The sequence below is a fragment of the Notothenia coriiceps genome, unplaced genomic scaffold (genome assembly GCF_000735185.1).
Source record: "Notothenia coriiceps isolate Sejong01 unplaced genomic scaffold, NC01 NC01_scaffold00030214, whole genome shotgun sequence".
In the NCBI taxonomy this organism is placed as follows: Eukaryota; Metazoa; Chordata; class Actinopteri; order Perciformes; family Nototheniidae; genus Notothenia; species Notothenia coriiceps.
Window position 1 is genome coordinate 378,788 of NW_011362915.1, and position 12,290 is coordinate 391,077.

At 36.8% G+C, this 12,290-nt stretch overlaps 1 protein-coding gene across 1 annotated transcript in view; it reads right to left on the reverse strand.

Annotated features, from left to right (window-relative positions):
• Positions 1-2,736: 2,736 nt before the first annotated feature.
• Positions 2,737-12,290, reverse strand: part of LOC104959381 (uncharacterized) — a 10,300-nt gene continuing 746 nt past the window's right edge. Inside the window, exons 3-5 of the mRNA XM_010787266.1 lie at positions 3,779-3,863; positions 3,626-3,692; positions 2,737-3,529 (exon numbers count right to left, since the gene is read on the reverse strand). Coding sequence (XP_010785568.1) covers positions 3,228-3,529; positions 3,626-3,692; positions 3,779-3,863 — 454 coding nt within the window. The 3' untranslated portion in view covers positions 2,737-3,227. The remainder of the gene's footprint in view (positions 3,530-3,625; positions 3,693-3,778; positions 3,864-12,290) is intronic.

Genomic DNA, 12,290 nt, shown 5'->3' on the forward strand with positions numbered 1-12,290 from the left:
AAGTATTTTCAAGAAGAACAGTAGCAGTAACAGTATGAATTGTAGTTGAAATATAGCCAGTGATGCATGACGTCCACTTTAGCAAACATAAAATTAATACTTTGACAATTCATGAATGATATGATTCCTTAGTTGTTACTTGATGTCACCAACATTGTTATACCTGCAGGGGGGGCTTTCAATAAAAGGATTGGCAAGATATCGACGAGTGATTCGGTCCATCTGGCTTTCTGTCGTCCATCTTGGTTTAGAGACATGTATCATGCACTTACACTGACTTTCCACTGAGTGGCAGTGTATGGGATGATGCAATAGGGTCCTGTGTAGTGGCTGATGGTGCAACCATGCCATCAAAACCCATGCATGCAAAACACCTTTTGAAAAGCTGTCCACTGTAGTAGCCTCTATGCATGTTAGATTGTTGTTGTTTAGGTACATTTGTGTTGGCTTTTTTTGTTTGTTGATCAAATACTATATTAGGATAGGAACTTAGATTCTGTAATCAAGATGTTTGGCTTGTGTCAAAATGAGAAATCCTAATATAGTATTTGATCAACAAACAAAAAAAGCCAACACAAATGTANTTAAAACTAAAACGTTTGGTGTTACAATTACATAAATTAATAATCCTCACATACCTCATAAATTTTAATCTCTTCACAAACGTTGCTTTAGAGGACTTTTTCATCGACTCCTTTTCTTTTCTCTAATGGACCATTTTTGGATATAAAGTGGGGAAGAATTGTATGACTTGGTTGTATTTGTTGAGTCGGGTCCACTGTAGTCTGTTAGGACGGTAGTTCGAATTTCCTTCCTGGTAAAAAAAATTTTCTTTTTCATTTTAATACAATGGGACTCTTTAATATTAAGACCACAGGTTCACATTGACTTATCAAAAAGCACCACTGTCATACTAATTTCCCACTTTAATCCAAAAATGTCCCTATTAGAGAAAAAGAAAGGAAGTGATGGAAAGTCCCTAAAGCAAAACAGTTTGTGAAGAGATTTCAAATTTAGAGGTTGGAGTTTATATTATGTAATGTATAACACACAAACGTTTTAGTTTAAATATATGGTCCCAGTATTGAAAAAGTGGTTACTAAAAGGTACTGAAAAGGCATGGATTAAAGTACTGGTTTATTTAATGAAGAGTCGCCATGTGCTTTTTCCAAACATAAACTTTTGTACCCTTGTCCTTTTTCCAGACGTTTATTGACAAACGATAGATTTTTTAGTTTATCCGGAAGATCGAAGATGTGCGATTCGGTGATTTAGAGAGTTGTCGTTTTGTGGAGGTGTTCAATTTTCGTAATGCAAAGTTATGATATGCTTATGTCATAAATATAGTATTATATAATGATAAAGCCGCTATCTATTTTATTTAATATATAAATCAATTTAGGTACTGAAAGGTTGAAATCCTTTTTTACAAAGGTATTAAGGTTCCGGAACCTAAACGTAAAACTTAAAGGTACTTGAAAAGTCCAAAATTATGTATCCTTGGGACATTCAAAGACTTTGCTACTCTTATCCTATTTACCCCAGGGAGAACACCGTTTCCTTCTAATGTTTTGGTTGTGAAAAGGCAGGTGGACAATAAATGACACTTTTATTTTGCAACTTTCCCTGGAAATTCTATTAGAACTCAACAAAAAAAAGAGTAATTTTCTCCCTTGAAACCCTAACATTTCGGAAACCGTCTGTAAATGTACGTGATATATTGTGGGGTTTTCGTATCAACCGAGAATTTCTGTCCTCTCCGTCCCATTGGGCTATAGAAAAAGAACGGTAGTCGTGTAAGTATAATTTTCTGACTAATACCAGAATTTATTGTACGAGACGACACATGGTAACGTCACTAAGATTATTGACTGTCGAAGTTAATATGTAAAAACCTATCATAACTGTACATCACCTGTCCTGATTACACCGTATACGATTACACCTCGTTCTCATACCGTCGTATGTAATCCCCGTAAAGAGACGTTGTAGTATGTAAGACAATCGGATTCGATACAGGCGAGGAATTTAGAGAGACCCTACGAAATTTTCTTAGAGGACGTTTGCACGTATTAAGAAGGTCTCTGCAAATTTTTTTTTTTCGACAGCTGAACTACTACAATCAAAGACTGTTCTCGTAAAATCAATCGAGGCAACGATTAGATTCCGTCGAGGGTTCATACACTTTTTCACCAATGATTTTCCATGACTTCTCCATGACCTTTACCTACTTTTCCATGACCAAATAAATTACTCTCAGCGTACCACTGAAAATGGTTTATTTGAACATGGAACAGGAAAATAAGGTCTGCATATGAAACATGTTGTGCCTATCTAAAACAAATCAAGTAGGCTTACTAGCTTCTACACGCTAAAGCCACTAAAATCTCTCACCAGCAAAACACCTCCACAGTTAAAAGCCATTTTACGTTTCATTACTATTCGATAAAGTATTTATTATCATTATAGTATTACTATTTCAGCGATTAGATAAAATATAAATTATATATTTAGTTACATTTCCATGACTTTTCCAAAACTTTGGGAAAAACATTGTTTTCCATAACTTTTCCAAGGCCTGGAATTTGCATTTTGAATTTCCATGACTTTTCCAGGTTTTTAATGACCGTAAGAACCCTGTACGTTTCTGAAAACGATTAAGAATAGGATATAATGGGTCCTCTTGTGGTCAAAGAGAGAATTACAACACCAAACACTTTTCGTCCCACCTGTTTTACTGTTGAAAATAAAAACAGTAAAGGAGCTTTAAGATAATCTTGAGTTGTTTTTTCTCATTAAAAAGAGGGAACTTTGGGATTGTAGCCTTTGCAGACCATTTACATGCACTATATAAACACCCCAAAAAGCATAGTAGGGCTTCTTTAAAGACAGGAGAGGCTAGGGTAACCAGATATTCTTTTTCACTTGCCTATCAGCACATTCATAGTTTAAAAGACTAGTATTATGGTCTTAAATAACATGCTCTGCTTGTGTACCAGTTGCAGTTGATTCTAATAACTGTACAGCTCATTATACATTTGGGATTAGGTATTTGACATGTAGTGACAGGACTATGTGCATATGCTATGTGGAGCAGGTATGGAAGCATACATTAGGGGGCATTTCTCTGCAACATCAATACATTCCTGTTTAGCCTACAGCTATGTCCGCTCCTTAAATCATCCTCTGGCATGCTTTAATAAGAATCTCCTGCAAACGTGCATAATTCATTCCAGAGCACCGTTAAAAAAAAAGAAAAGCTGTCTGACTTGACTGATGTTAGTTTCTGACAAGAGCAATTTTAAAGTGTAAGCTCCGTTGCTAAATCTAAATGCTGCGTTACGTGCAAGGGGGAAAAAAGGGGAATACTTACGCTTATAAAAAACAGCTTTAAAAGGAATGTACGGGAGGAGCTCATAGACTTTCCCCAAGATATTTGCTTCGTCAGCAAGAGATGCATCGCTATTCCAGATCTGTACAATATCTTCCCGGTCCCGAACGCTAACACTGACACCGACAACCTCATCGTCTGGGGGATGAAAAAAGGAGAAAAAACAGATAAATATTCATCAATGCTATGCTGGGGGAAAAGCACTTCTGTTTTCATTCTGATGAAGAAGCTCACCTGAGGCACAGTAATCTGCAAACTGCTCCCCGATAGTAGCAAGTAACAACTCTTTCCAAACTGCAGACTGGAGCAAGAGGAGGAAACAGAAGAGTGTATTCATAATTCAGCCTTTTTTTATGATGTGATGTGATGATAAACAAAAACACCTACTGTGCTTTCTTTTGGTACTTTCATCTTCCATACTCCTCCTTTTGCGTTGCTTTCTTCCTCCCTGTTGGTATCAAATACATAAATACTTAATTAATACATCTTTTACTTTATTCAAAAGTTATTTCATTTCCAGAATGGCAGAAGCAGAAACAAAACTTGTAATGTAACTTGAAGCACTAATATTGACTATTTAACATGTCTAACTGATGATCAAAAATAATGAGATTAATAATCAGACTAATACAAATGTAATGATTACAAAATATAGCAATGTAATCCTTAATGTCATACTTCAAATATACTTTAAATCCCTTTATATTTCAGTGGGTGTTGTGTTTATATTGTTTAATATATGTTTAAATCCAGAGGTGGGAGAAGTACTCAGATCTTGTACTTGAGTAAAAGTAGAAGTACTCAGATCTTGTACTTGAGTAAAAGTAAGAGTACTCAGATCTTGTACTTGAGTAGAAGTACTCAGATCTTATACTTGAGTAAAAGTAGGAGTACTCAGATCTTGTACTTGAGAAGAAGTACTCAGATCTTGTACTTGAGAAGAAGTACTCAGATCTTGTACTTGAGTAAAAGTAGAAGTACTCAGATCTTGTACTTGAGTAAAAGTAGAAGTACTCAGATCTTGTACTTGTAAAAGTAGAAGTACTCAGATCTTGTACTTGAGTAAAAGTAGAAGTACTCAGATCTTGTACTTGAGTAAAAGTAGAAGTACTCAGATCTTGTACTTGAGTAAAAGTAGAAGTACTCAGATCTTGTACTTGAGTAAAAGTAGAAGTACCAGCGTGTAGGAATACTTTGTTACAGTAAAAGTCCTGCATTCAAAATGTTACTCAAGTAAAAGTATAAAAGTATTATTATCAAAATATAGTGAAAGTAGCGNTCTCTTTCGACTCCACTTTGAGCGATAATTACTAACAAAGCACTTATATACTAATAAAGGACTGACTTATCTAAAGCCAGTTGAGTAGCACTTGAATTGTTTGGCTCTATGAAACCTGATGTACTTATATGATTCGGTTTTCTTCAAGTTTGTATCTTCCTGGTCGAATGTACTTATTGTAAGTTGCTTTGGATATAAGCGTCAGCTAATTGTAATGTAATGTAAAGTTTCTTTACTGTAGGGTATTTTTTATTATATGTACAGCACTTTGGCTCGACCAAAAATCGTTTAAAAATGTGCTATATAAATAAAACTTGATTTGATTTTGATTTACAGTGGCCTCTGTAAAGCATTGAATGTGGGTTTGAAAAGGATGTTTTCAAAACAGTGGCCTTGGGATCTAAAAAGGTGAAGTGGAAAATATAAAGATGGTATGGATTTTACAGAATGCCACAGTGAGCACGTCTGCACTCATCTGGAGTGGATTATTCATTGTCATTAAGATGTTTACCTTGGTCTTTGTCCTGCTGGTTCTACGCTCCTGTGAGGCGATGCTGGTGTGAGTGAGTCACAGAGTTACTGAATGGCGGGCTGGGTTTATAAACCTCTGTGAGTGAGTTTGAAGGCCACTTGTCCCTGCGATCCGTCACGTAGGCACATGCAACAAGGTCCGACAGCTTCAGAAGACATCACTTTTCACCATGGAGTGCACGGGAGCGCAGAGGCAGCTCTTCGTCATTAAATCCTTCTTCCTCTTGCTCTTCACTCTGTTGTTGGTGTCCAACGGGTCTTCAGCAGTCATCACAGGGGTAAGTGGAGCAAACAGATAGATAGGCAAGGCAAGTTTATTTATATAGCACCTTTCAACTTTCAATTTCAAGGCAATTCAAAGTGCTTTGCAAAAATGAAAGATATTAAGAAAATGGCATTTAAAAACAGTCATTAAAAAGCAAAGTCAACATTAAAAGTCAAATACACAGATAGGGGCATCTTAACTCTAATCCCAGGGCAATGGGAAGCTCTCAGTTGTGTATTATGGGAACATGCATGCTTTTCCAACTGCTGTTCTCATAGTGGAAAATGTTTCATTTTCTTTTGTATGAAAGGCAAAAATATAATATGAGTTATTACCATCAAGAATACAGTGTTTCTTTTAATGATAAAGATTGACAATTCAATTGGATTGGATTTTTATGAAGAATATGAATTATATTTTGGATATATCTGTATAGGTATTATTTTTTATAGTGGTTTTAATATTTAGCTAAGTAAACATATAACAACATTTTTATTCAGAATGTTTTATTATAGAGTGAAATTTCTTGACTTTTTTTCCGACTTTTTTTTCCAGAATTTCTGTAACAATAAATTATAGTAATTCCTCACATCAGGCATTTTTGATATTCGAAAAGCATGAAGGGATATTCATATAATATAACATTATAAGTGCAGCATATCAATCAGTTTCTACAAAAATACATCATTTCATCACAACCATCCAGGTAAAATTATCTTTGAAGTATTTCCATAAAGACATTAGGATTTCCATAATTCTGCGAGCGTCATGGACATAACCTTCTAATAAATCAGCCGTCCCTGTCAGTACAGCCCTCTGCGTGCTGATGTGAGTGCACAGACATTCATTCTCATCCTCGTCTGTCACATGAAATCATTTCTGTTCCTCTCCATCATCCTGTGTGTTCCCTTCATGTCATCCAAAGCGAGAACCGTAACTCAGCTTCTCGTGCAGACCCTCAAAACAATCAATCACCAGCAATCCTGACGTGTTTTGTTGATGTATGATACGACTAATGGAGCACTAATATCCTCTCATTAGCATAATATACTGTCAAGGTAACACCAGCGTTGCTTCTCATACATATCTCACACATTCAAAGCTTACACCGACATTACCTGCCTTTTCCAGTTGATATACTAATGAGAAAATAAGTGTTGTATCATTAATTTACATACATGCATTAGAGCATTACATACACAGCTTGCATGTGTATTTGTCAAATTATTTACAATATACTAAGAGTGAAAATGGAAAAAATCGAAAATGAGAAATGTTAAAAAAGAATTAATGAGTATGTTAGTACGTTCATTTGTAGGCTGCATTAATTAGTAGCTGGAAATTATTATTACAGATTCAAATTACGGTGGCAAGTTATTTCATGTCCATAAAACTAATCAGTCTTTTTTTCTGCATAATAAGTCTTAAATATGCCTAATTAAATCCCAGAATATTAAGTGTGTGTGTGTGTGTGTGTGTGTGTGTGTGTGTGTGTGTGTGTGTGTGTGTGTGCGTGTGTGTGCGCATTCATTTAGTTGTGTATGGGTGACTGGAAGGAAAGGAAAAGGATATCAGAGTTCAAATTCAAAAACACATCAGGTGTCTTTTAGCCTGCGGGCATCAATGCATCTGTTATTCTAGATAATTCACCATATTTCGAATAAACCTCTTGATACTTCATCTTTTTTTTAACCCACAAGAAGTGACATTTCTACCTTGTATAATGTATGTTGAGGATATATTAAAGTGACCCTTAAGGAGAGGCACTAGACGGTCAAAAATGTTAGGATTTTAGCATTTGCACACCATTTACATGCACTAAAACCTACAGAACAGGAGAGGGAAAACCCCCAATTAGCATTATATGGGAGCTCTAAAATGTTTTTTTTATATGTTTGTCTATTTTTGTTGGTTGTTTTCTCGTAAATTACCAATTTGCATACTAAGAATGATCTTAAAAGTTGGTTTTCTTAGTAATATCTCTCGTTTTTTAACCCTATTAAGGTGTAATACCCCCCATTAAAACTCCACATGTGTGTGAGTAATGTGATGTCATATCAGTGACCCCTGGTTCTTATCTGTTCGTTAGAAAGAGAGCGCCTGTCTCCATTACCCTCAGTGTGGGATATATCTGCTCCGCTAATTTCAAACTTTTAATGGAATAAGTTTGACTCGTTGAAATGTTTACTGAGCAGAGCTGCAGATTATAACACTGTGTTTGCGCTGGAGAGTTTACCTGGATCAGGATTGAATTGTCTTTTTAATTTGAGTTGTAGTGGGAGTAAAACAAAAGAAATTATGACATGAAAGCATCACCTTTAGCTCGTGGTAGCGCTTAAGGGTTTCCTAAATGACGGTGTGTAGGAAGTCTTTTCCTTTCTTAAAACAAATAGAGCATTTGAAGGCATAATCACCCAGCCTAAATAACCGAGGATGCTCTTAAAAGTGTGTAAACGCCCAATCATTATTAAGTAATACCCTGTGGTGTGAAGTATCAAAGTACATGTACTCGAGTACTGTAATTAAGTACACATGTGAGGTACTTTACCTGAGTATTTATACATAGTACTTTATACTTATACTCTACTACATTTTAAAAGCCAATTTTGCACTTTTTACTCCATTTACAGATTTATTTTCTTAATGAATTCAGATTTTGACGGACAATACTTATGAAAAACGTTTAAAATATGATCATTTGGTATCAGATTAAACCATCTAAACTAAATAAACTCGTAACTAAAACCAGGAGTGTGTTAACAGGAAATGAATTGGCAGAAATCTCTTCTACTTTTCTCCTAATTGTACTTAAATGCTTTTACTTAAGAACCACTGTCCATGCAGTACTTTTAATTGAAATGGAGTATTTTTAAAGTGTGGTATTAGTACTTGTACTCAAGTGAAGCCCTCATGAGCGCTTTGTCTGAATGCAAGACAGATTTTAGGACCGTAGGAGACTTCCTCTGCAGTTGCATCGATTCGTTTGGTCGCATATTTCCCACGATACGTCTCCATTCATCACGCCCTAATGATTCTGTGGAGATAAGAATCAACAAAGCTCCTATGATAGATAATTCACTTTAGCGCCATGGAGCCTGACTCTAATGCGGATTATGAAAATGTGATCTTGTTAAATCCTGATATATCACATTAACAGTCATAGATAAGATAGAAAATATATAATTTAATGCAATTTCTATTGAAAAAGTTGGGATTTAGTGAAGAAAATCCACCAAATCCGTTAGTGTGTACTTCCTGTCTGTCTTCTTCTACTGTTCCCTTTAGTGTTTACTTCCTTCCTGTCTGTCTTCTTCTGCTGGTCCCGTTAGTGTTTACTTCCTTCCTGTCTGTCTTCTTCTACTGTTCCCTTTATTGTTTACTTCCTTCCTGTCTGTCTTCTTCTGCTGGTCCCGTTAGTGTTTACTTCCTTCCTGTCTGTCTTCTTCTACTGGTCCTGTTAGTGTTTACTTCCTTCCTGTTTGTCTCCTTCTACTGTTCCCTTTAGTGTTTACTTCCTGTCTGTCTGTCTTCTTCTGCTTTTCCCTTTATTGTTTACTTCCTTCCTGTCTGTCTTCTTCTACTGTTCCCTTTAGTGTGTACTTCCTGTCTGTCTTCTTCTGCTGTTCCCTTTATTGTTTACTTCCTTCCTGTCTGTCTTCTTCTACTGTTCCCTTTAGTGTTTACTTCCTTCCTGTCTGTCTTCTTCTACTGTTCCCGTTAGTTTTTACTTCCTGTCTGTCTTCTTCTACTGTTCCCGTTAGTGTGTACTTCCTGTCTGTCTCCTTCTACTGTTCCCTTTAGTGTTTACTTCCTGTCTGTCTTCTTCTGCTGTTCCCTTTATTGTTTACTTCCTTCCTGTCTGTCTTCTTCTACTATTCCTGATAGTCTTTACTTCCTGTCTGTCTTCTTGTGGAGATGTATCTGACGTCCAACACTCTGTCTTTTAACCTCATTCTTTCATCCTCCTTAACAACAGTCATTATTTTGCTTAGCGACGGTCTGTTATCGAGTATTAACAACCTCTGAGATGTCCAAATCGACCAATCAGAATCGAGTATTCGACAAATAACCCAACAGCTCGTCACCCTTTTCTTTCTTTCTTTGCTCGCCATTACAGAGCTCATGAATAATATCCCTGCACACTTTTCTGACTCCTCTCACGTATTATGCATGAGATCACTTCCAGTCCATGGCGTCCGGAAAAGAGAAATCACACTGGGCTCTGATCCGGATCCTTGATTTTGGCTCCGTTCTGCGCTGTCATCCTCCTTGCGGACAAAATATCTGATTGCCTCTTCGAAATTCTGAAAGGCCCGTCGTTGGTGAGGAAGGGAGGGGGGGAGAGGAAGAGAGACAGGAGGGGGGAGTCAGCAGTACAAGGGTGAAAGTGTAAGAGTGAGGTAGTCCTTTCTCTCTTTGTCTCCGGACGTCTCAAAGCCTCCAGCCTCTCCGTCAGGGAAACATTTCAGAGGCGGGATGACGGGCAGCAGAGGTGAGCAAAGCTGGGAACTATACACACACACACACACACACACACACACACACACACACACACACACACACACACACACACACACACACAACCTGTAAATGATGCTTATTTCTGCTGTGTGTGTGTTGTGGAAGTGAGCCACAGAAAGGCAGGAGAATTTATGTATTTTCTAATATTTTATTGTCAGTCTCAGAGGCATTAAGTTGGATAATTAGGGTGAGTGTTTTCCATTGACAGCATAGAAAAGTGCTCTGTGTGTTGGAGAAACAAGCGGCTCAAAGTGTGTGTGTGTGTGTGTGCGCGTGTGGGTGTACTAAAAAAAAGGTTTTCTGGCTATTCGTGTTGCACAGTAAGGGCAACTTATATCCGTGTTGTAGATTAAAAGCTTTTCTGATTATTTTAAAAACCATCATCAAACTCACGTTTACTTCTCAGAAAGATTAGACCATTCGTTTGTCAAATATTTGAACTGCAAATGAGGAAATGACGATTGTTTTTTTATCTTTATGCAAATAGATGTTTCAGTTTAGCCACAGGTTTTGAATGACAACTAAAAACCGTGACACATTTCATGGATTTTTTCTACAAAAACTTTAAAAAATGTTTTCCTTTAACATCAAAATAAACAAAATTGGAGTCAAGATTTTTATAATAATGTTATATATTCTCCATTAAGTGTAAGAAATATGTTTTAGTGGCAAGTTTGTCCTCGGTTTGTTCCTTAAAACGTGTCACATTTCATGGATTTTCTATCTGGAAACTTCATAAATTGTTCATTTAACATCAAAATAAACAAAATTGGAGTCAATACTTTTATACTAATGATATGTATTCTCCCTTAAGTGTAAAAAACGGGTCTTAGTGGTGGCTATCGCTGAGTTCTTGTTACATAACGGGTCATCTGGGTATATTTGCCTCCTCCCCTGTGGAGACATCCCATCTTAACTCACTTCAACTCCAACACCTTTCCCCTTAAATACGTATCGAGCCCTTAAAGTTCAGATCTCATTCATCTCCATGATGCAGTGTAATCACCGATGTTCTCCTTTGTTCGTGCTGCTAATAGCATCTTCTCCTCTGAGGGAACCGGACCGAGGGTTTTGAATATTTCATGAGGTAACGTTTGCACGGCTGAGCGGAGACACAGCGAGGGTTAGCTAAAGAATCTGCACGGCAAAATAATAAGGAATCGGTTTTTATTCTCCATTCTGAGGTGAAGTCACATCTCACCTGGTCACTTCCTCTGAGCAGCTCTAGTCACATTTAATTGGTGTTAATTTTTTTTTTTTTCAACAAATGCAGGAATTTGAAATTCAGGGCAAACCTTATTATAGACGTAGTTATCATACCATCACACGCAGAAAAATTAGAAATTAGAAATTTTTTATTACAAGGTAGGTGAACACATACGAGGATTTTGACTTGGTGTTGTACATAAACAAACATACAAATAAAACAAAAATATTGCAATATTTACATTGAATATGGTTGAAATCGTAGCAATAAAATTGGATTGAAATATGTGCAGTAATGAAAAACAAGGTTTGGGTAACCTAATGGAAGTATCAGAATTGAAAATGAATGTATCCTGATTACTTTCCGTTACTTACTTTACGGTTCCCTTTAGATATTTACCTCAATGTGCAATTAATTAAATATGAATGCGTACGAAGTTCATTTTATTTATAAAACGGACAAGTCAAATCAAGCAATCTGATTGGTCGATAGTGTTTTTGCGGTCCTTTTTGATTTTTAATTTGAAAACATCGCTGCTTGCTTTAAAAGTAGCACAATTCATTATGTCAAACCTTGGAAGTATGTAGATATCCATAAACCTAATGCCAAAGTAAATGCACACTGAATATGTGTCGCCGTTTGATGTCTATGTCTGGACCCGTAAAAAGGAGGGTTTCTGCCCCGTTACTTCCCCGCTGTTTTCTTGTCCCAGTTTGAAAAGCAAACTGCCAACGGTATACAGTTTTTCTCAGACGCGGAGGGATACTGACTTGTTGTGAAAAGTAACTACAATTCTACCCGTGATATACGCTCATTATATCACGGCTAAGAACCAATCAGATTGCTTGATTTGACTTGACCGTTTTATAATTAAGCAATAGCTCACGACAGGCCGTGGTATATGCTCGTTATATCACAGCTAAGGGGCGTGGTTCGGCCCGACGCGAAGCGGTTTACTTTTCAGCCCAACGGTATACTGTTTTTCTCAGACGCGGAGGGATACTGACTTGTTGTGAAAAGTAACTTACAATTCTACCCGTGGTATACGCTCAGTATATCACGGCTAAGAACCAATCAGATTGCTTGATTTGACTTG